The following is a 25,647-nucleotide window of genomic DNA, read 5'->3' as shown; positions in this document are numbered from 1 at the left end:
TAATATGTAAGTCTGTAGCTATATTGTCTCCTAATAATGCATACATATCTAGGTTACACTTTACACAGTCTTAACTACTCAATAGAGCTAGTCGGCAATTTTTTGACTAAAAAATTTCCGTCAAAAATACCAATTAATTGAAGCTGAATTTTTTTGTGGGAAAGGGTCAGTTTAAACAAATTTCCCTTTTAGAAACAGTTTTTTTTTTTGGGGGGGGGAAGTTTCAAAATTGTCCGAATCTCTCATTTTGACACTTTATAAAACCAAAAATTCTGTTTTAAGCTATTTCTTTTAGAAACTTAATTTCTAGTTTAAAAGAATTAAATCATTAAAAGCTCAACATTGAGACAATTAGAAATTATTTAAATGAAACACTTCAATTGACCTGAACCAAGAAAATAAGAATTCATTTGTCTGAATATACTTAGTAACAGAGCTGTGTTGGGAATCGATTTCCCATCCTGGGAAATTTTTGAGATTTTGACTTTTCACCCCAATGTGGTATGAGGAAAAACTGTAGAAATCTCAATTTTTTTCCCAGAATGGGAAAACCATTCCCTACACAGCTCTGTTACTAACTATATTCAGAGAAATGAATTATTATTTTCTTTGGTTATTTAGGGCTAGATTGCACCTTTGCTCAATTCCCTATTGCTGCATTTGGAGCCTTGGGAGGGAAACGTGGCTTTGAGTCCAGCCTCGCTCTGTCTATAGCAATTGGATACATCAATAGGCACAGTGTTTCTCAGCATAATACCAAAACAATAAAGGCAGTAATACAGCAGCCTACACTTACATAGCAACTTCCATCTAAATTGCTTTAAAAACATCAATGAGCTATAGTGGTTACCTTTCAAACTTGTCAATAGCTTTAAGCAGGGAGCTCAAATGTGGTTGAAGGCATCCGTGTGGCCACACTAGATGGGCCACAATATGGCCTTTATCTAGCAGACCCAAAGATCCTGCCATCTACATACGCAATATGCAAATAGAGTATGGGAGGGATGGGATATTATGCAAAACAGTGCAAATGAGCTGTGTAGTTCAGCATGTTAGGTCTACGATTTTTTGGGTTAGTCACTAAAATACATATTGTATTTATTTTTTTCTGCAACATCTAGAGGAAGCGTTTTTAGGGAGGGAGCTGAGAAATAAAAGGTTAAGGGATGGTAGACCACATCAAAGGGGGCATTCCAGGCATGAGGAAGAAGGCATATAAACTTAGGATCATGAAAAGAGATAAGTGAAGCACTCTTCTGGCTATCCATGGGGAAAGAGTCTGGGCCAGGTCTTCAGCTGGTGCAAAATGCCCTGCTCTATTGAATCCAGTAGAATGACACTAATTTACATCAACTGAGAATCTGACCTTCTGTAGTTAGAAGTTAATTTCATTTACAGATATTTCTTACCAGGCTCTGAAGTCTCTAATATCCTTTGTCTATCTCAGACAGCATGTACCCTGAGCTGCCTCTTTGAACCACAACCCTTTTAGTGGCTGAACTGCTGGCATTTGCTTTCTGATTCTTAACCCTTTTGTCTTTCCTTTGAAGTCTGAGGAACAATTGCAATATGTTCTCTCTCTTTCCTTGGTGTAATCATTCAATGCTTGCACATCAAACAGGACTTTGAGGATCTTCCCAGAAATCTGCTTCATATTGGCTAACCATTGTACCAGTGCAAATCTCTCTTTGTGTAAGCTAGTTTTTACAACCATAAAAGGTTTTTTCTCTCTCTTCTGATCAGTTCATTTAATTGTTTCCCACCTATATGTCTTTTCTTAGCCTTGGTCTACACTGCGGGGGGGGGGGGGCAATCGATCTAAGTTACACAACTTCACAGCTATGTGAATAACATAGCTGAAGTCGACGTACTTAGATCAATTTACCATGGTGTTTTCACCGTGGTGAGTCAACTGCTGCCGCTCCCCCGTTGTCTCTACCTGCGCCTCTTGTGGTGCTGGAGTACAGGAGTCCATGGGAGAGCGCTTGGGGGTCAATTTATCGCGTGTAGACTAGACGCGATAAATCGATCCCTGCTGGATCGATTGCTGCCTGCCGATCCGGAAGGTAGTGAAGACATACCCTTAAACTTTGCCCAATGTTCCTAGTTTGGCAGCTCAGAGAATGGTATAATTCCCTCCTGCCTGCAGACGAAAATGGGAAAAGACCACTGTTCCTGTGTTATATGTGATGTTTTAGGGAGTTTCCCCCACGACTTTTTCAATCATGATTAGTATAGTGTAACAGTTCTTCACAGAGAAGAGTTCTTAGTTTTCCTATAACTTGCCAGAGCAGGCAGTTGTTCTGTTGCAATAAAGATTACATCTTCTAGATGGCAGTGAAGAAAAAACCACCAGCCTTTGTCAATGGTATCTCCTGCTTTGGCTAAAATGCCAAGGAAACTGGATTTTTTGCTTGCATTGAATATTAGATACTCAGATTCCACGGAAACCAATGGTTTCCTCAGTGCTCTCTCCAATTCCTGCCAAAGAAATTTTGAGCCCCGCAGCCAATCAATTAATAAATTCTTCTTTAGGTGTAGCAAGTACTGCAGGGCTTCGTTTAGCAGAGTTTCTGAATCTCTCTGTAGAATACCCTTATTGTCTTTCCCTTTGGGATGGAGGCCCTTCTAATCCAAGGTTCAGTATACCGTGAGCACCCAGGCCACCTGGGTGTGGAAGCCTGGCTCCTGAATGAACATGTATGAAAGAGGAAGAGGTTTCTGAGAGTGGGTGACTTCTGTGCTGCTGCATTCAGATAAGAATTCTGCTTCTTTTCCATATCAAAGTCCAGACATCTTCACAGTTTGGTTAAAGGATAGAAAACTAAGTCCATTTAGATATGACATCATGTTGCTAAACAAAATGGAGAAAACAGCAGAGTGCCACCAGCATAAAGCTAGAGTCAGACAATGGGGCATTAGACCCCTTTGTCAATAAACTTCTTTTACATCTGTTCTGTATTCTCTGTTAAGTCACTGAATCAATGTGTGACCTTGTTGTTTTTTGTGCCTCAGTTTCCCTATCTGTAGAATGAGGATAAAAATGCCTTTTTTGTAAAGCACTTCACAATCTGCGAACGAAAAGGCTATACAAGAGCTAAGTCTTATTCTATTATTATTACAACATTCAACCTTAAGTCTTACTAATTCTGCCTTAGATAAGGTTACCTCAATGTTTGGAGCATTACCTAAATTTTCCTTGTACTTATTATAGAGAGTGCCTAGATAATTTACTTTACTTCAGTATATGCAGTATTCTAAGGTACTGTATTACCTAAAGCTATTGACAAGTTTGAAAGGTAACCTGACGTTTTTAAAGCAATTAAGATGCAAGTTGCTATGTAAGCGTAGGCTGCTGTATTACTGCCTTTATTGTTTTGGTATTATGCTGAGAAACACTGTGTCTATTGATGTACCCAATTACTATAGACAGAGTGAGGCTGGACTCGGTCATCATAAAATCTTGCTTCATATATAAAATCAACTGCATTTTCTCTTCCTGCTCTTTTTCTCATTAACATGGACAGCTTAATAACATCATGCATATTATATGTGTATGTGCTGAGGGAGGAGGAGAATATAATTAATACAACTAATAGCTTTAAAGTATAAATTAAGGATAATTATGGTTTGAATGCAAAACCCTATACAGTACATTATATAATGAGGAGGATTTTTTTTTTAACAGGTGGAATGCGAATTTCTCCTGTACACATGAAAGTAAAATGGAAAGATGACATTTCCTTGGAGGTCAATTTATTTTAAAGAGGTGGGAAGTGGGGGTTTCCTTCCTCGGGTCAGCAGAACATTTGAAAACTAATCTGTCTTTTTGATTAACCTTTTTTTTCAGAATGCAACAAGAGCATAGGGCAAAGCTAAAAAGCACTCATCCCGTAGTCATTTTGATTTGGAGATCCCAGTCAGTGAGATTGCTTATACTGCACTGGGGGAAGAACAAGCATCACACTATACCCAACATAAAGTCTCAAACACCCACCACCTCAAATGGCTTTTTGTCCTCTGTAAACCATATATGACATTTTTCTATCTTGTAAAGAGCTAAAGGCCTCTAAAAGTAGAAACAAACAAAGGCCCTGATCTTGCTATTGGATCTGCTAGCAAGGACCTTTGTACCTGTGATGGATTGGATCACAGAAACCCCCTTGGGGCTGCCAACTGATGTCCCAAGACTGCTTCTACCCCTGCTTTCCCTGCCATCTTGGGACTCCAGAACCCTGCCTGGTTGTGCCAGACATGCTTGCTAGCTACAAACACAGACCCAGGTCTGAACTATGTCCCACAAACTGCACGCTAAACTGAAAACAGCTTAAGAAGTGTTCCTGTCTCGAACACTCAGATGCCCAGCTCCCATGGGGGTCCAAACTCCAAATAAATCTGTTATACCCTGTATAAAGCTTATACAGGATAAACTCATAAATTGTTCTCCCTCTATAACAATGATAGAAAGATATGCACAGCTGTTTGCCCCCACCCCCTGGTATTAATACACACTATGGGTTAATTAATAAGTAAAAAGTGATTTTATTAAATACAGAAACTAGGATTTAAGTGGTTCCAAGTAATAACAGACAGAACAAAGCAAATTACCAAACAAAATAAAATAAAACAAACAAGTCTATGCCTAATACAGTAAGAAAACTGAATACAGATAAAATCTCACCCCCATGATTATTGTCCTTTGTTCCTGTTTCTTTCAGGTATCCTTTGGCAGTGGAGAGGCTATCTCTTGAGCCAGCTGAAAGCAAAATAGAGAGGTCTCCCAGGGGTTTAAATAGACTTTCTCTTGTGGTTGGACACCCCTCCCTCCCCCTGTGTAGAATCCCAGCTCCAAGATGGAGTTTTGAAGTCACATGGGCGAGTCACATGTCCATGCATGACTCAGAACTTACAGGTAGCAGCCATTGTTCGCATGCTATCTTGAACGTTCTCAGGTAGACTTCTTATGTGGATTGGAGCCTTCCAAGATCCATTGTCCATTAAGTGTTTCTTGATTGGGCATTTAACTTGCCAATTCCTTTCTAAAGAAGATGCCCAAATGCCTTACTAAGGCTACTTAAAATCAAACAAGTACGCTGACAATATTCATAACTTTGGATACAAAAATGATACATGCATACAAATAGGATGAATATATTCAGTAGTTCATAACCTTTTCAGAGATATGTTACATGGCATATGTAGCCTAAAACATATTCCAGTTATGTCATATTTACTTTCATAAGCATATTTCCATAAAACATTATGGGGGGTAACGTCACAGTACCCATTAGAACTCCGCATGAGTACAGGGTCTGCACTAGTTGATCTAATTGCAGGTTCAGGGCAAAAGTGTGCAAGGCTACATGGCAAAATGTTTCAAATTCCTTTGCAATGTGTTCCTCCTTTATGGAAGTTATACTTCACCATCGGGACCCCCTGTATTTCTAGGTCTTTTAGTGTCTTACTTCCAGTTCAACATATATTGTCTTGGATTATCGGTGAAACCAGGGACTCTAAATGGGTTCTATTGCCCTAAGCAAAATAGAAAACTAGCCAAAGTGTATCCCTATTGAGGCACAGTCTCACAAACTGAGACTTAATGAATGTTTTGGCTGTTTGTTATTTTGCTTCCATAGGTGATCTTTTCCACCCAGATGGTAGAACCATTCTGGACGGGAATTGCCCATTCAGTTACTAGACTCACTAAACTAAATTCCCCCCTAATGAAAGTTTCCAGAAGTTAGCAAAATTACCCCAGCATTTAATTTGGTCTCCTATATGTGTGCCTTGCATATTGCCTCAAGTCAAGACTTTAGTGCTCCACAAGGAAGGTTTGTATCGAACTGCTCTGTTTGCCTTAATTTGAGGTTGCTCTGTGTATCTCTTACAATGTCTTTGGTGCCCAGGAAGGAATTGACTATAAATAGAATTTCTGCATGTCAGAGTTCATTATGGAAGGAATTCACTGCCTCTGCCAATTTATGCTAATATAGTCCACATTAGTAAATCCATGCCCTAAGATGCAGATGGCTTTAAAAAACCATTTAATTTGATTTAGATATGCTTGAAATAGTGTTGGGAGAAATTCTGTAATGTTTATATTTATTTTTAAAGAGCAACCCTTGAACTGACCATGGGCAAATGGTGGAGTTTAATCCTGACTTTCATTTTATGTCATGTCACATTTTAGAGTTTACCAGAGCTCCTGACATTCACTTTTTGGTTCCATGCACACTTACATAGGTATTAAAATTTAATATATTTTATTTTTATTAAGAGCAAGAAGTCCATTCCAATGAGTCCCCAGCAAGGTGCATCATATGATGATAAATTAACTTTTGAGAGCATTTAAAATACTTTGATACTATGGTTCAGAATGTAAAATATACAGTTTGTACTACTTTCTCCCCAGACAAGAGAGCCTTGTAAAGGATTAACAGATACATATTTATGCTTTCTCCAATTTTGGCGTTTGTAGTCCATCTACATAGAACATTTGCTTTTCCATTTCTAAATGATTAGCTCTGTATTCAACCTTATTAATCAGATTCAGAGCAACACATAAGCACTATAGCAAAATAAAAATAATATCATATTGTAATTCAAAGCCTTTTTTTATTATTACCTTTTTTCCCCCAGAGCTCATCAGACTTTACAAAAAAGCATCTTGATTTTTGACAGGTCTATAGTTGCGCTGTTTGTCTGAATCATTTTCTGTAAATTTAAATCAGCACCACCAAATGTTGGATTAGGTATTGGAATAAATAAGGGTACATTTAGCATCATTATGGGTAATGAGACACCGTTGCAATCAAGCCTGCTTCTTAGCAATGAATGCAATTTCTAGTAATGTTGTACAGCTACAAAACTGAGGCCAAAGACTCTGAGATGCAGGTGATAATTTATAAGTGACAAGTGTGTTTTTATCTGGATATCATCATTTAAACTATTAGGCATTTAATATTTCTGTTTTGTTTTTTGCATTTGCTGAAGAGTTTTTGAATATGTGGAATTACACACACACACACACACACACCCCCTCCTCTCTCTCTGTAAATTACTGAGGGATCTGCTTATCAGTCAGTATAGGCACGCTCTGCAGTGCTTGAGAGAATGCCCATAACTAACCTTACCCCGCTGTTCTTGAAGTGTTCTACATCTTCAGGTCTGGTCATTCTTCTGTATTAAAGAAGAGTGTCATGAGGATGCTTTAGTAAGATGGAGGGGGAAGGTACACCTGTGAAGTCAATTACTACATACCACATCTCCCCCTGCTTTTCCCAAGGCCTGCACAGGAGGCTTGCTTCCTACCTCCTGTGGAGAAGCAGCAGAGCATGGGTGTCTCCAAGTGACAGTGCTAGGCCAGGTGAATACTTTATACCATGGAGCTCAGAAGTAGCTCTGTCTCCAATTAGAGCTGCTGGCTGGGGAGCTAAAGCAGCTGCAGAATGGGGAAGCTCACTGGAACCAGAGGACCCTCTTCTGGCAGGACTGTGGGATTAGAGAGGGGAAAGAAATGGAAGGGGAAAGAGCACAGATAGCTGCTGGGCTAATCTCAGGGAAAGTAATGAGAAGAGAGAGATGGGAGCTGAGCCTATTCTACTCCCATCCCTCTTCTTCGAATTCTAAGGTGAATATACTTATTCTTGAGGACTCTTTGGATTAAGGCTGTAAAACAGTAACACTAGTACTAAGTATACTGTACTAAGGAAAATCACGCTCAAGTATTTAAATCTTTTGCTTTTCTTTTAAATAGGTCTGAAATGGATATATTGTCTGCTAGCTCTGAAGGGATTTTGATTGGCTACTGCCCACAGCAAGATGCCCTGGATGACCTTCTAACTGGTTGGGAGCATCTTTATTATTACTGCAGCCTGCGTGGGGTTCCAAAACAATGTATCCATAAGGTAATTATCCATGAGTAGCTTTGCAAGGAATAGATGGAGCAAGTTTGGGCTATAGAGTTCACATGAGTTTCATTTTCTTGCACTAGAAAATGCACCTTTTAAGTCCGACATTTGTCTTTAACAGTTTTGGTCATTAGGAATCTTCTCTGCCCACCCCAAAATGTATTGATTACTTTGAAGTTTTAAATGTAGCATGATTTTCCTCTCATCCCAGTGTACATCAAGAGTAACTTCCCTGAAGTTATTGGAATTACACCAGTGTGAAAGCAATGCCTGGCCCACAGATCATAAAAGAATTAAAATTAAAAGTCTGCGTATGTAGCATCTTCACTTTTCACTTCACCATTCTGGCTTCTTAGCAAAATAACTTCAAAACTAGCTCTTCACCACTAATTTGCAGGTCCCGCCCAGCATAGGAGGCCTGTGGGGGAATGGAGTGTGGTCAGAGTTGCTGCACTGCTTATGGTTATGCTCAAATAAATTTGTTAGTGTCTAAGGTGCCACAAGTACTCCTTTTCTTCTTTCAACTCCAAGGAAGGCCTTTAGGGAGACATTGCAACTGCGCACAAGATAGAGCAGCTCTGGAGCTAGTCTAACCTGACCCAACAGCAAACCCCTCACGTAGCTCCCGTATTGAAGTTGGGATGTAAAGTTAGCAACAGCCACATTTTCCCCTTCACTTGGGCCCTGTGTGTAGCAGAGCTTGGCTGGACCTGAGAATGCAGCTTGCTGTCTTAACAAGGCCCCCCCTTGTAAACAGTGCCAAGCACCATTTACGATAGCTACTTAGAATTCAGCATCCAATCTTTTCCTTAGCTGTTCAGTGTTGTCAACCCACCTCATTAGTTTTGGATTAAAGACGGCCAGAGTACTGCAAACATGAAGATTTGTTCCCCTTGGTCTAAGGGAAATATATTAAGAGATAATTATTATTGCATTAAGCCTCTTGGTGAAAATTACCTGTCATCTCTATCCAGTGACAATTCCCCTCTTATGATCAGCTTTTAGCACAACTGTACTAACCATCTATTATCGTGGAATTTAATAGAGACACAGATGAGAACAGTTTCTGGCATGTCTCTTAGAGCTGTACATTCATTTAAGAGAATGCTGTTTAAATATTCATAAGTCTCACATAAGTCATCAACTATGTTTTGGTCATAAATGTAACTTAAAGCAGAAATCAAAGCTTGATTATTTAATTAGGCAGCAAAGTCTTAAAATGCTGTGAAACATGGTTCTTAACCTTCTCTGTTTTGTCCAACAGAACAGATGACAATACATCCTTGCAATGTACTTGTCCACATGGTAGAACGTATATAATAAACTGAGGCACTAATGTTGACAACAGTAGATATGGCGTGGAATTTTCAAAAGTACCTAAGTGACTGAAGAGCACAAGTCCCATTGAAAGTCAGTAGAAATTGTCCTAATTCACTTATATACCTTTTAAAATCATACCTGTGAGCTCCTCAGTATTACAGCCAGGGTGTTTTAAGCAGAAGTGCCCCGATGTGGAATATGTACACGATATGCCCACAACATTGCTCTAGGGAAGCTGACTGACTATATCAGGTGCAATGTGTGCAGAATGAACATTTTCCATCCCAGTGCTCGAATTAGTCCAGTGCAAAACAGGGCAGATGGGGAAATTACAGCTGGAGCATGAATGAGCTAATGAAGGAGGATAGCTGCCTCGGCATTGTTGGACATGTGGCAACTGCGTTAGATGACCCCTTGTAATAAATTTGCCATGCGGGGCATCTTTGGTTCAGGGCCAGTTCAAAGCATAGGTACTATAAACCTGTGCCTAGGGTCATGGCTCCTAGTCACACGGTGATTTAAAAAAAAAACACAACTTTTTTTTTATTCAGGCAAAATTACAATAAAACACTGACATACTACATTGTCCATTACTTGTTACTTATTCAGGATCAGTTTTATATTCAAAGACCTAAAGAGTCTGGCTTATTGGCTGAGGAGCCCTCCTCCTTATCTTAGTATACAAAAAAGTGACCAAATTTCTATGTACTGATCCTCTTTTTGGCACTTCTCCTGTGTATGTACTTGGTGTGAAAGCTTTTCCATTACAAGGAAAGTCCATATTTTACTTACCACAATTCCGTAGGAAGAGAGTCATTTTTCTAATACCGTGCAATCCAAAGTCTAGTTAAGAATAAAAAAGAAATGACTTCGTTGTGTTTAAAAGTAGATTCTTGACTGGAGCATTAAGTAAGCAGGTCAGGGGATCTCTAGGAAGGAACATTTTGTCATAAGGTATCTTTAATCATTTCCTCCCAAAATTTTCTAATTCCTGGACACATCTGCCACATATGTGAGTGTGTTCACTTTTTCTTGTAACCCTTCCAATAGAGCACCTCCCTAGCAGCAAAAATATAATGGATCTTAACTGGAGTCAAATGCCTCTATATAGTTATTCATATTTAAAAAAAAAAAAAAGAGCTGCACATTTTCATAAGTGCCTAAGTCCCATTTTCAAAAGGGTCTTAAATACCTTTGCAAATCCGGTCCTAGTTTCCTTAAAATAGACATGTCCAGTTTTGTCTGGGTATCAGATGGGGGACAAACTTTAGAAAAGCAAGACAGTCCAGTTTCATACCGGATGTGTGGCCTGCCTAGGTGCTATTGTAAATAATATATAATTACTGACCTTCAGCCTTCCCCCAAAAGTCAAACTAAAGCTAAACCTTGTTAGGAAAAAAACAAAACAAAACTTTTGTGTGAATCTGACCTAGGTATGCTATGCCCGTGTTCACTTCCTGTCCTGGACTCTTGTGTAGCGTTGCAGTACAGTGTGAAGCAGCTGCTGTGCCGCACCTCAGAAATGGCTAAATTTCAGTGGTGAATGAAATGATCCCTGTGTAAAGTTGTATTCGAGCTTAAATTTGTAAACCGGAATGCTTGTGAATCCTGGAGGATAGCAGTTCCTATGGAAATGTAAATTGTTGTTTTTGTTGTCTCACTCCCACACATTATGCTGTGCTCCAGGCCAAGCTCTCTGAGTGCTTACTGTTAAAGTGTTTGTGTTAACAAAAGAAGGAAAGAGCAGGCACTAGGGAACACAGTTGTTTGATTCGAAGGTGGAAAGCAATCTGAGTTCATTTTGTTTTGCAGTGAGTTGGCAAGCGAGCAGGTGACTTACGGTATGCACTGCCGCATAAGTAAATATAATCTATTAAAGCAATAACTTCAAGGATCCGATCCTTCACTAGACAGATTTGTCAGCAGCAGGAATTAAATGCCTGACATGAAGTTGAGTGCACTTAATGTTCCAAAACAGTAATTAACTGAATGGGAAAGGATGAGAAAATGGGTCACTTGTTATCAAAGTGAAACTGTATATTATATGAAGTTTTAATCTGCTTTTTAAAGCAGCCCTAGAAGTTTCTTTTAAATCATGATGTTGTAAAGCCTTGGGTGGAGTTTGAAGTGTATGCAGGGGGGCATTGCTTCCCCCCTTCCTCCAAGGTAGGGTTACCATACGTTCAGGTTTTCCTGGACATTGCCTCTTTTTTAATAATCCATTCTCCATCCAGGCGAACTTTTCAAATAAGAGGCAATGCCTGGGATTTTTCCTTTGGGGAGCAGACATTACAGCTCAGAAAGAGCCATCTCTGTGCCCCGATTTGGCCCTCCATAGCTGCTGAATCCTGCCCATCCTGGCCCAACCTAGCCCACTGGGTAAGCGGAGTGGTAAGTGCCTCTTGGCTGGGCTGCCCGCGCCACTGTGGGGCCTCAGAACCCAGCCAGGAGGGGTGACAAGGCCAGACCCACCACGCTGGAGAGAGGGAGAGGCCTGCAGGGAGGCCTGATGGGGCTGGCACTGCATCCCGGGCCTGCACCAGCCACTCTACCATCATGGCAGGGAGTGCAACACTGCCCCCCACCTTGAATGTGAGGCTGCAGGTCCTCCGACCCCGCCCCCCACCACCAATACCACCTCCCAGTATACACACACCCCCCTCTAGCACCCCCTCCCTAGGTGCAGGGTTCCTGAACATTAGCCACTCTGTGCTCCTGGTTAAATTCCCCCTGGATACCTGTGTGAGACCATAACAAAGACGGGGCAGGTGCCCGGTGACCCCACAGCAGGCTCAGCCCTGTAAGCCTTGGGCAGGCATGGCATTTGCTCCCCACGCATAGTCCCATTGGCCTGGCTAGAGCTGTCCCCCAAGTATAGAAGTCAAACTATACCTATGTGTAAAACTAAATAGAATTTGAGTTGAGCTTAAATAATACACAGCTCTTGGGATGTTCAACCGGTTATCACACTAGATTGGCATATTTGTTTTAAAAAAATATTAATTTTTATTACATTTGTCTCAGTGGAAATGGTTAGGGCTATATTGTGCTGTCAGTTACACCAGTACAAATCCAATGAAATCACCATAGTAGATGAGCATAGAATTTGGAACACATTTATTCAAAGAATACAAGTATCTGTCCCACCTACCAACCTAATTAAAATCATAACAACTGCAATGTTTCAAGGCTTGACCTATCAATATTAAAATTACTATTTCTGGTTGGAGATTCTTCAAACCAACCTTCTCTGATTTTTATCAGAGCTTCAAAAGCTAACAGATAGCCTGAAGGAGCATGGGCAGGGTTCGTCTTTCAATAAGTCACCAGGTGGATTTTTGCTCCCTCATGGAGCTCCATTGACTCGAACTTTATGAAGGCTGTGTGCTATTCTGCCCTCTGATACTTTGGTGACTTAACCAGAATCTGAGCAGAATTTAGTCCTATAGTCAACTGAGCTTTGCAAGTTTGCTTGTGTGCAGCTCTTTTCAGGATCATAGCTGAAAGTGCAATAAACTCCTATAACTTCAGCTAATAATGAGTTTTCCTAAAATTGCTAAATTTACTCTGAAGAGTAATACATAATTTTTGTGCACAATTTGTAGAAAATTGGGCAAAATGTTTTTTTTTAATTATAGGGTATTAAAATTCATTCTAAGTTTGAAATGTTCAGTAAGTCTGTAATTATTCACACGAGTATCACCAGTTTATAAGGATGCAGTCCAACTCTTATGCAATTCAAAGGGAGTCTTTCTATAGACTTCAGAGAAAGTTGGATCTGGCGGTGTGGGTGTGTTAACTATAAGGATGATGAGTTGTGCATTGTATTAATCAGTCCTATTCAGAAGTGACTGATCCAAAATTAACAAATTATGATATTTTTCGAAGTTAGTAGGATGGATAAATATCCCAATACTAAAAATTCCCTAGTTTGGGGGTAAATCTGAAGAAAGTACCAGGAGAGTCTCAGTACCTCTTCCTATATATAATTTACCTGAGTGCTGTTACTGACTTTGGAAAAGTCTCTGGTTTAATAATTGGAATCAATTATACATGTTGTTTTTTGCAGTGCAATCAGTATGCCTGGTGCTTTATTGGTAGATACAAACGTGGTCCCTACCTTAATCTCCAGTCTACACAAATTTACAGAGATGCTTATCTTCACACCCTTGACTAGTCCCACTGGTTTCAGTGGGATTATTTGTGTGTAATGTTAAGTGTATGGGCAGGAATTCAAAGCATCTAGGCCTTAGATTTTATAAATCAGTGGGAGTTGGATTGGACTCTAATTTAGGAAGAGGAGAGCTCTTTACTTGAGTTAGAATTATTAAGGTAACACATTTTGAAGTTTTCTTAAGGAACATTGGAGACTAGTGATATGGCCGTCTGTCTATGGATGTGAAGAGTTGTTTTAGTTTCCTGGTTCTGGGAGAGAGGGAAAGAGTTGAGAGAGCTTAAAGTGTGCATTGAGGAGGTGCTCAGGTGAGAAACACCAACTATGTGGTTGGATGAAGTTACAATGTATATATTAGTGTACAAATCTCTCATATAGCCCTTATTTCAGTCTGAGTCACCTATATCCTGCACAAACTGAGGAGTCGCATCACTTTCAATTATGGAAAATTATTTATATCTGAAATAAAGACTCATGAAACTGAGGACAGAGAGGAAGGAATCCCACAGCATTTTCAGTTTTCTGCATGAAGTGTGTCACTGTCACTTTAAGTCTTTGTCACACATCATGTCACACATTTGAGTTTCGTCAAGATGAGAGGTATTTTCATGTATACTTTATGGTGTGGCACCATCCAAATAACAGTACACCATTAGGAATGCAGCTAAATGAAGTTATAATGGAGAAGTATTGGCTACTTTACAATATATCTAACTTAGATGTAATTTAGATGGCATCTTCATTACTATTTAGATTATATTAATGAGTTTGGGACTATTACTGCAAATTTGGTCTCTCTCTATAGATACGTTAATGAAAAAGAGATAACGGGAGGAGGCATCTGCTGAAGAGCATAGTCGAATAAAATGTATGATGTTATATTTGATGAGCTAAATTCTACTGTGCTGCTTTAGTGGATAAGGTTTGAGGGAGATACCAGGACATAGGGAGCCTCTTTCTGAGAGCACCCAGCAAAGCAGACTCTCTTCATAGCGCTCAAGACTGCACTCGGAGTGAGAAAATTTATAACCCTTCTGCCTACCCACCATTGTGAATCAGTCCCCACAGCTGCACTGTTACACTTCTATTGTACAGATAATATATTAGACCTTCAGCCAGCTTGTGTATATGCTGTAATCATCTGCAAAAGCTAGCTGGGTAGCTTTATGCATTCAAAGGAACAGCAAAATGAGTACCACGAAATGGCCCTTTACTTAGAAGCCAGCAAAATTTCTGTAGCACAAGAATAACTGCCCTGACTCAATGGTTATAACCTATTTAGAAAGGATCAAGTGGGCAAAAAGGGAGAGGGAGTGGTACTCTATGCCAAAAGTTGCCGTACTTCTATATTTGGCACTGGTCTGACTGTTGCTGCAATACTGTGTCAAGTTTTGTTATCCACAGTTCAAGAAGGATGTTAATAAATTGCAGAGGGTTAAGAGAAGAGCCATGAGAATGATTAAAGGATTAGAAAACATGCCATATAGTGATAGACACAAGGAACTCAATCTATTTAGCTGAACAAAGAGAAGTTAAGGGGGTCACTTGATTACAGTGTAAGTACCTACACGGGGAACAAATATTTTAAAATGGACTCTTCAGTCAAAGGTATAACATAATCCAATGGCTGGAAGGTGAAGCTAGACCAATTCAGGCTAGAAATAAGACATCATGTTTTAGCAGTGAGAGGAATTAATCACATTAGAACAATTTACCAAGGCTCATGGTGGATTCTCCATCACTGACCATTTTTAAATTAAGACTGGATGTTTTTCTAAAAGATCTGCTCTAGGAATTATTTGGGGGAAGTTTTATGGCCTGTGTTCTAAATAGGAGGTCAGAATAGTTGATCAAAATGGTCCCTCTGGCTTTGGAATTTGGGTATCTCTACTTCCCTTTGCTATTTTGACAGTGGCATAGTTTAGCATGACTGTCTATGCACTGCACATTCTGGTGTAAAAATCAAATAGTGGGGCATGTTTTGGTTCTAGATAAATTAAAGCAAAGGCAAGATTTACCCACAACTTGGGAATTACACCACATTCATATTTCTAATAAAGAAAGACATAGTAAATTACTGCTGGGCTAGCTTGCTAAGAACATGTGATTCAGCCTCCTCGGGGCCTGCAAACTCTAACATCTGACTTGACTTCCTTGAACTGCTTTCTATGATTTCTCTGCCAATATTCCTCTGTTTTTTAAATTCCTCCCCTTTGACTATTCTTTTTTTAAAAGATTTTTTTTGCTGATTGTAGTAAGACTGGCAGTAATGTTTGAAAGCCATGTTAGAGAAAATAGTTTTTTTACAGCTAAAATATAGTAATCTTCTCTTTCTTTGTATGGCTCCATGTCTAGTTGGCAGCCGGTATCAAGCGGAGTGCCCCAGGGATCGGTCCTGGGGCCGATTTTGTTCAATATCTTCATTAATGATCTGGAGGATGGAGTGGATTGCACCCTCAGCAAGTTTGCAGATGACTCTAAACTGGGAGGAGTGGTAGAGACGCTGGAGGGTAGGGATAGGATACAGAGGGACCTAGACAAATTAGAGGATTGGGCCAAAAGAAATCTGATGAGGTTCAACAAGGACAAGTGCAGAGTCCTGCACTTAGTCTGGAAGAATCCCATGAACTGCTACAGACTAGAGACCAAATGGCTAGGCAGCAGTTCTGCAGAAAAGGACTGAGGGGTTACAGTGGACGAGAAGCAGGATAGGAGTCAACAGTGTGCCCTTGTTGCCAAGAAGGCTAACGATATTTTGGGCTCTATAAATAGGGGCATTGCCAGCAGATCGAGGGACGTGATCGTTCCCCTCTATTCAACATTGGTGAGGCCTCATCTGGAGTACTGTGTCCAGTTTTGGGCCCCACACTACAAGAAGGATGTGAAAAAATTGGAAAGAGTCCAGCGGAGGGCAACAAAAATGATTAGGGGACTGGAACATGTGACTTATGAGGAGAGGCTGAGGGAACTGGGATTGTTTAGTCTGCGGAAGAGAAGAATGAGGGGGGATTTGATAGCTGCTTTCAACTACCTGAAAGGGGTTCCAAAGAGGATGGATCTAGACTGTTCTCCGGGGTAGCAGATGATAGAACGAGGAGTAATGGTCTCAAGTTGCAGTGGGGGAGGTTTACTTTGGATATTAGGAAAAGCTTTTTCACTAGGAGGGTGGTGAAGCACTGGAATGCGTTACCTAGAGAGTTGGTGGAATCTCCTTCCTTTGAGGTTTTTAAGGTCAGGCTTGACAAAGCCCTGGCTGGGATGATTTAGTTGGGGATTGGTCCTGCTTTGAGCAGGGGGTTGGACTAGATGACCTCCTGAGGTCCCTTCCAACCCTGATATTCTATGATTCTATGATTTTGGTTGAGGTAGCAACTCAGTGTAAATTACAGTCATTCTTGAGATTCCTTGACATTTTTCTTGATAAGCACATGGGATCAGATTTTTAACTCTCTATCTTTATTTTCTATTTTTATAAGCTCTTCCAATCAATTCTCAGAATATTTTTCTTGCTTGTATGGAAAACCCACTCTGGTTCTCAGTAACACACATTTTCCAAATGGTACTAAAGCCATTTAGCATAGTGGATAAACTGTGTGCCTTATATTTCAGAGAGAAGGACTTTATATGTTGTTTCAGATCTATTTTTCTTAATATCCCTTTTTCTTCTTAGTGTCACCAGGTGTCAACGGAACTTGACTGTGCTTAGAATTTTGCTCAGCCAGACTCCTTATTTGAAAGGAAAACTCTAGTGCTCAGTTATAATATATTAGGGCCAAATCCTCTGGCCTTCTTCAAAGCCAGAGATTGTGCCAAATATGGCAGAATCTCTGCAGTTCTACTATACGCGGGGAAGAGGAGGCAAAGAAGTGAATGGGCCATGCAGGGAGACTCAGCAACCCCATGTGTTCTTACTAAGCCAACTTCTTGTAGCACCTGTCTCATAAGTGGAGCAAAACAAAGTTTGTCGGTCACCTGGGGAATAGCAAGAAAACATGCACTTTGCATCACCAAGTTGCCAAAATGGTGGTTTCCTGATTGTCAGATATGATTTTTTTTTAACTTGCAGATAGTTAGGACCATATTTCCAAAATGTAGCTTCCATTTGACATCATACATTTTTAGCAGGTTATAGCATGGACATGCACAGAAAGCTATCACCTGTTCATGCAAGTGATGGAACCTTTCACCTGTGTATATGGGTGACAGTCAAGTGCATGGAGCGTTGCACATAGAGGGGCTTGGGTTTGAGATCCCTTTGCAAGATTTTTGTTCATTTATCTGTTTTGTTTTGTTTCTAGATGTAGTGTTAAGAATGTTTTCTGTGGTATACCGAGGTTCTCAACTCTTCCTCAGGAAATTTTGCATAGGGACAGTTTGCTTATATAAACTAATTACCAAGGGCACGATCATGTATATACCAGTCATAGGTTGTAAATGCTCACTTCTCTGTGTTGATAACTTTTCTGTGAATTCTCTGAGCTGACTGGGCTCTGTCTAATTTTAACCCTACAATTTCCCATGACTTTTGCTGTTGCCACTCAGATGGTGCAGAGTGAGAGGAAATGTGTATGACTCTCCTGCTCAGGATTTCCTGGCAGATGTTCTCAGCTAGTGCCAGCGATAGGTGGAACAAATGGAACCAGAACTTGCACTCCGACTGCTCTTCCCCTCATTGCTATACCCAGCATAAACTGTGTGCGCTATAAGATGTGGCTCATTTTCATATCTAGAAAACCAGCTACATTAAGGGTTTGGTTGAGCAGAAATGTTAGGATTCTGACTGTCTCCGGGGCAGGAGACACCAAATCTGAGGACGCTGATTGAATCTTCTCTATTTCCACTAGTGCTGCTGTGCAGGGCCAGCCTAATCTGCCTCTCCCCTGCGCGCGCCCCTGCCTCCCCGCGCCACCCCCCACCCCCCACTGTTTACACGACCAACTTAAACAAAAAGAGTTGGGACTAATTTGCTGTAACATTTTGGAGATGACCCAGACTGATAAGGGGTTCTGTTACCTACTGCCTTGTAACTTGGGGTGTCTTAATGCTGTCTGTGAAACACTGGATCCTCACTATAACAGAGGGCATGCTAGGAAACTGGGCAAAAGCAGATGATAGCTTGTATTAGAAAAGGTGCTGCTCCCTTCCTGATTACCTCACCCTGTCATAGCCAAGATCAAGTGTTTCACAGACAGCTCCCGGCTTAGATGCTAGCCCTCAGTTTCAGGATATCAAACCTCAAAACCATGCCTGTTTTAAAAAGTTTTTTTTTTCTTTCTTTCTCCTGCCATGATGACTCATCATTGTTCAGAGTGAAGGAAATGCCCTCCTTTCCATTAACTTCAATGGTCCACTCTTGTGTCTTCCTGGCTGGACAATGGATGGGTACTTTAAGTTGGTTTTGTATAAACAGCTAGCCTGAGATGACACTGCCTCCTAATTACATCACTTCCTGTTACGAGGTGATGTTGTAGTTGCACCACAGTTACAATTACAACGTTCTATGCACATATACGTGCATACGCTCATAGCCATCCCCTACATACAAATCTCCTAATGACCATCAAGCTCAGAACAAGCTTTCATAAAAGACCTTATCTGATGTAAGTTTATGCACAATAACGTTGTATACAGCTACTTAATTCAGTTGCTTATTCTCTGGGGTTCAGACCCCCTGTTCTCTCCAGGGGTATGTGGACCCTGATTGTCACACTTGCCGTTCTCCTTTACCAGCTCAGAGCCTGCAAGTGGAGATGTTATCAAGTTAGCCCTGTGTCTTGTTTAACTCACTCATTTAGAATGGCTGAACCCATTATTCATGTGATTGCCTTTCTGCTGATCCCATCTTTTTGTCTGACCTATTATTTCATTCTCTCAGATTCTCTAGCACTTGAGAAATGTGTTTGATCAGATAGATATTACAGAAACTACTTGGAATGAGGAGCATTTTAAATTATTGACTCAACAACCCAAAATGAATGCAAATGACTGTTACAAGAGTTGACAAAGCCAAATTTTCTTGTCCTTGGGGGTCCCCTAGCTGCAGCCTTTTATTCTCAACATTTTGCCTGACAGATTCCAGAGAGCCTTCTTCCAGGACTTAAAAGTAACAGCATGTGTCAGATGAGAAAAATGGAAATACTTTGTGTTCGTTTTTAATATGCTCAGCCAGAAAAAAAAAGATTCCATACTAGTGCAGACTCTATTGCAGTGGTTTTCAGCCCATGGTCTGTGGAACCCTGGGGGTCTGCAGACTATGTGTAAGGGGTCTGTGAAAGGTTGTTGCCGTAGAACAGTGGTTTTCAACCTGTGATCCACACACTATGTCTAAGATTTCCAAAGGAAAGATTTCCACATCTCCATTCACAGTTTTTAGGGGTCCGCAAATGAAAAAGGGTTGAAAGCCACTGTTCTATTGAATATACAAGTCTGACCAAGCTTGCCATTTCTTGATTTCAGGTAGCTGGGGACCTTGTTAGCCGATTGCACCTTGACACCCATATTAACAAACTGGTGAGGACATATAGTGGTGGCACAAAGAGGAAGCTTTCAACAGCTTTGGCTTTAATTGGCAAACCCCAAATACTTTTACTGGTGAGTAGAGTGAACATTATTATTGCTTTGGAAGTGTTAACTTATTTAATTATTTTATTTTCCTGTCTGATGCATGAAAACATAGTGCAGCTTCCAAATTGCCTCCAGGGAATAAGTGACACAGAAGCAGAGCAGTTGTCATTTTCAGCTCCCAGAATAAACTTGTTTTAATTTGTGCTCCAACATTCCCCAGTTGCAGCTGGGTTTCCTAGGCTGTCAGTAGTACAAGCGCTACATTCCTGCTGCTGCTTGGATATGTATTTTTTAGACCGAGATTTCTTTGATTCACAGAACAAGAGAAATAGAATTTACTGTTCAATGTATTACAAAGTATAGTATATTTTCTGCCTACATTTCTGCACAATGTAAGAAAATCAAAAAACAAAAATAGGATTGTAATGGGGTGCTCACCCCACACAAGTCCTGAAAGGGTTAAGGTGAGCCAGAAGGGGCCAATTAACCTTATATGCTGCACTTGGAGGGAAGGCAGGGATTGATAAACATCATACTTGCAGATGAAGCCCAGTTGGGGGTAGAGCTGGGGTAGGGTTATAAAGCCCAGGAAGGGAGAACTGCAGGAATTGCAGGGAAGGAGCCTGCAGTCACACTCTAAAGGGAAATGGAGCCAAGGACAAGGAGGAAGGCCAGGGGGACAGTAAAACCGGGCATCCTAGAGAATCTGACAAGAGGCTGATGGGGAGGAAGTAGCCACAGAGAGCAGGGGAAGCTCTGGTGGCAGATAGAGAGGTTGGGTAGGAAGGAGTCGAGTGAAACAACAACTGAGACTGGACAGACCTGAATTGCTAGTCACAGAATCTCTGGTCTGGAACCCAAGTTACAGACAGGCCTGGTTTCCCCTATTAGCTGCTAGGAAGTGGCACAGGACCTAGAGGTGGAACAGAAGACTGTCTGAGGTGGCATCCGGGCACCCTGTCAGAGTGAATTAGATACCTCGGAAGTGAGGGTCTGTTTAGTGACCTGGCTTTGAGTTGTGGAGAGAGAGAGAGCCCACAGCACAAGCAACCAACGACAGGGGGCACAATATGGAGCAAAAGCTAATGCCAAGACCTAGCCACAAGGAGGCACACCTACAGTGAGTGTAGCCCTTTACAAGGATACGATTCCATATGGCATCTTGAGCAATAGGGATTATTTTATTTTAATGACAGTGGTACCAGTAGTTTTTTCAATCATGGAAATGCATTCTTTAGTATTCTTATGAGCTGGGTAGAACTTTGCAATGGGATTCAGATTGATACGCGTGAGCTCACCCTTCAATTAGTATAACTCAGTAGCTCTCAAACTTTTTTACTGGTGACCCCTTTCACATAGCAAGTCTCTGAGTACGCTTCTCTCCCCCCCCCCTTATAAATTAAAACACTTTTTTATATATTTAACACCATTATAAATGCTGGAGGCAAAGTGGGATTTGGGATGGAGGTTGACAGCTCATGACACCCCTCCCCAATGTACTCACCTCACAACCCCCTGAGGGGTCCTGACCTCCAGTTTGAGAACCCCTGGTATAACTGTAAACAAAAACCCCACCTAAGACAAAAGGCGTGTGTGAGCCCACCTACTGACTTTAGCTGAGTTATGTTTTGGGTACGAGTGTGGTGAGGGGCAGGGAAGAGAGAGAGAAGGCAGGACACAAAGAAATTGAGAAGAGACAAGAAAGATGGAGGGTATGTCTACACTTAAACCACGGTAGCACTTCAGTGTAGATACTATCTACATCAATGGGAAGAGTTCTCCCATTGCGGTAGTTCAGTGGTTCCCAAACTTGTTCCGCCGCTTGTGCAGGGAAAGCCCATGGCGGGCTGGGCCGGTTTGTTTACTTGCTGCGTCCACAGGTTCGGCCGATCACGGCTCCGAGTGGCCACGGTTCACTACTCCAGGCCAATGGGAGCTGCTGGAAGCGGCGGCCAGAGAAAGATGGGTACCTTCTCTCTTTTCTTATCTTATACTGAGCCCATCATATGGTGTAAGAATTCCACTAGAGGAAACAAAAGTCCTCTCCAATTCCCCTTTCTATGCCTGGGAGGGAGGGGAATAATTAAATAAACAAATCTCACCAGAAATGCCACTGGGTGGGAGTATACTCCCCAGAGTAAAAGGATAAAACATCAATCCCACAAGTGTATCCCCAAAGTGAGTATAGAATTGGTTAAACTAGATTAGTTCACTTACCGAGCTGTCCCTCTGAATCTGCAAATGTTCATAAGACCAGGGATACTTTGCTTCCTCTAATTTCATAGCACTAATCCACTTATGTGTTGGATGGTTTTACTTACATTTTTTGAGCTCAAACTGATCTTGAATGACTTGGCAAAAGGGGAAGGCTATCTTCGTAAGTCACCGCTTCCCCTACTCTCAGAAGGTACTCCAACTATTATGAAATCTCTTTAGGACAATCTACGACTGGAGGCACCCATTTCAATTTGCCTCTTGCTCTGAAAGATGCATCCTCACGTATGTAGTTTGAGAGGAAAAACACATTTTTAAATAACTCGAATGCTCTAAAAGTTTTATACATATTATAAGTGTTTTGGGAAGGATTACTTATAAAGGATTTATAGAGGGTTTTATTTATGAAGGATCCATAATTAGGGAACAGAAGTAATACCATGTGAAGTGTTTTCTCTATTAAAGTGACAATGTTAAAAATAGAACCAATTTACCCAACAGATCTGCTCCTCGTTAATGTTTAGAGTCATATATTTTTATCACCTAAATAAGAAGTGAAGTTTTTGGTTTTTGTTTTGTAATGCCTTTTACTCTTGCCATCCCTGGAGAGCCGACAAAGGAAATATAAAAGAGACTGAGATGGACTCACTCTCTCCTTGTGTCATTTGTGTCTAAGCACCAAAATTGGAGTTAGAGCAGCATGCTGCAACTTCCTGTATTTCTTGCTTACAAGTCTCAGCTAGGATTCCTTCCTGAAAACGAACCAGTCCCACACCATTGGTACTGATAGCCAATGTCACTCTCATGACACCCTGCATTCAGTGGAACCACTGAAAGGGCTGTCTTCTCTGTCACTACAAAAGTGGAGCGGATGGGCTTTAAAGAATAAGGGCCAAGTGGTATCTTCCACTTCCATCAGCAAAAGGTATAAAAACCCATCTTATCAGGCGCAGAGGATGCAGAAAGGGGAAGTGCAATCTCTGCTGCTGCACTTCCTTTTCCACAGAGGCCCTGCATGACTGCTCCAGGAGATTTAGTTTCCCCAGCTTTTGGAAGTGTTGGACTATGAATGGGACAGGCTGGGGTGATGGCTGGCCTCTGCATTTTGTCTTCCCTCAAACCCTAAGGGATATTATGGAGCAAGGCAATGCTGCCTGGGTCAGTATGTAATCGCATGGTTCCCCCCACCACAGATTGGAATGCCCCTTGAGGGAAAGCATAGCATAGGGAACCTGCGGGAAGGAAGCTGTGCTCCCATAGAGCGCTGAGGAGCTATGTGTGATTGTGCAGGGGAGACAGCATGGAGATACAGGAACTGTAATTTGTTAGCCCGTGCCTCTGGCAGATCCACAAATTCTAGGCAGGGAGGAGCAGCAAACACTGCATCCCCACCAAACCCCGCCCCCCCACCAAAACAGAGAAACTTTGCTAATCCCAAGTCAGAGACCTCCCTTCGCCTGCATGTAAATAGACCATCTGAAGAGCATCAGGCCCTAATTGCATCGTCATCCAAATTCTTTCTCTCTCTCCTCTACTTCCATTGTTAACTGATGCATTTGTTTCTGTAGGATGAACCCAGTTCTGGAATGGATCCCTGTTCCAAGCGGTACCTCTGGAAAGCCATCATGAAGGAAGTTCAGGATGGCTGTGCTGCTGTGCTCACATCCCACAGGTGCAATATTATCACATTGGCTAACATCCTCTCTTTGTCTAATCACTTGTTCAAATTGAGTTCTGAGGCACACACCTCTGAAAGAGAGAAATTGATATTTGTGTTCAGGATGAAAGGTGCTAAGGTCTCTTGCTATATTATGGCAGCTCTTTCTCATCCACGAAATCTGAATTTGCCGAAATTTAGGTGTTAAGGGCTAGATTATGGCTTGATGGGCACTCTGAGATAGGGAGGAGATAATGACCTTTCCACTTCCCTTGCTCTCCCCATTCAAGGATCAACCACTAGTACAATCCCTATGTTCCCTGGGGTTCTAGAGCTGTTCCTTTTAAGCCTCTCCAACCATCCCCCAAGGAACTAGCCATCACCAAAGGGGACAAGGAGGAGAGGTCCATGGCCATTTCTCTTCTCTGGACTGACCAGAAATGGTGGTTGGCATTGGAGTGGGGAAGCATGCTGCCTCAGCTTAAAGGATGTTCCAGTATCAGGTTTTAAGTTCAACCACATCCGTCCAGAGTAGAGCGCTGGTAAATATTTTCAAATGCACAGGGCTGGAGCCCCGGCGCGCCCTGTGGTGCTGAAGCCCCAAATCTCGGGGCTTCAGGAAATACTATATGAAAACTTAAGCCTTGTCCAGCATACACCATCTATCTGCACTTCCTGCACTGGAAATGACTGTACCCCCCTGGGATGCCGTGGTTCTTTGCGATCCCCAACATGGCTCCAAACATCTTGTGAATCCTCCCTAATATACTCTCTATTTTGTCAGTTTAATGGAGGAGACATTGAAACTGTTTTGTAGCATCTACAGTAACTTGAATAAATTGCATGTTCCCTGCAGGGCATGCTATATAGTAAGTATAATTATATATAAATGGCTTAAAGTGAGGGAGCAATCTGATTCGCAGATAGAAATCTCTATCTGTGTAATTATGAAAGAATGCCTAGAAGGGGCAGAACTAATTAATCAAAACACTGAATTAATGTTTTGATCAAATTAAATCCTGAATTAGTAAATGAATCAATAAAATGCCACAACAGAAGATTTGTTAGATATTTTAAATGAAAGTTGCTTCAGATGTGTTCAGGACGTTTTCTTGCTGTGAATGTTCAATGTGCAAATGCTTGAGGCTCACAGAAAATGAATTTAAAAGTTGTTTCAGTATTCATGGAAACTGAATTTTTAAATTCACATACGTGAATGTTTGTATCCAAATTGCTAGACTAATCATCCAGCTAGGGAACACAAATGTGATTTTAGGTAAATTGTCACCGGTAAACAGCACAGCTTGATTTTCAAACCACAGAATAAAACCATCATTTTCAAACAACAAACTGAGGATAATAGTGATCAACGCAGAGATATGTTGTGAGCAGGAAAAGAAAAGAAACTCCTCAAATAAAGTATTGATAATCATTCATTCAGCTCCATGAATGAATGATTTTAAGCTAGAGTAGTAAAAATTAATAGTGGTAGTGTACATGGATTCCAATTCTAATTAATAGCACATTGCTGCGACCGGTTGCATGTGGGCAACATTTGATGTTGGAGGCCACATTTTTCAAAGGACTTCTTAAATGGGAAATGAATTTGTGTTTGTAAATGCAGTTTTTTGTGCATCAACAAATGTACATATAAAATATATGGCTGCTTTTTAAGGGACCCACTGAAAATTTAGTCTCTGAAGTTAGTGGGCTTAAATTTTGGAGAGTACCTCTGTTTTTGGAGGTTGTATCAATTTTCCCATAGGGCTGGATTGTGGTATTTAACCATGATCTCGTTTGGGGGCATC

The 25,647-nt window shown here is 41.1% G+C and overlaps 1 protein-coding gene across 1 annotated transcript in view; it reads left to right on the top strand.

Moving 5' to 3' along the window:
- The window catches only part of ABCA13 (ATP binding cassette subfamily A member 13), a 230,961-nt gene that overhangs the window by 183,542 nt on the left and 21,772 nt on the right, over positions 1–25,647 (top strand). Inside the window, exons 39-41 of the mRNA XM_077808719.1 lie at positions 7,757–7,907; positions 19,861–19,995; positions 23,751–23,854. Of these exons, the coding sequence (XP_077664845.1) occupies positions 7,757–7,907; positions 19,861–19,995; positions 23,751–23,854 (390 nt within the window). The remainder of the gene's footprint in view (positions 1–7,756; positions 7,908–19,860; positions 19,996–23,750; positions 23,855–25,647) is intronic.

This window comes from Eretmochelys imbricata, chromosome 2 (assembly GCF_965152235.1).
Source record: "Eretmochelys imbricata isolate rEreImb1 chromosome 2, rEreImb1.hap1, whole genome shotgun sequence".
Lineage (NCBI taxonomy): Eukaryota > Metazoa > Chordata > Testudines > Cheloniidae > Eretmochelys > Eretmochelys imbricata.
Note: the sequence above shows the minus strand (reverse complement) of the source record. Positions and strands in the feature narration are given on the sequence as shown.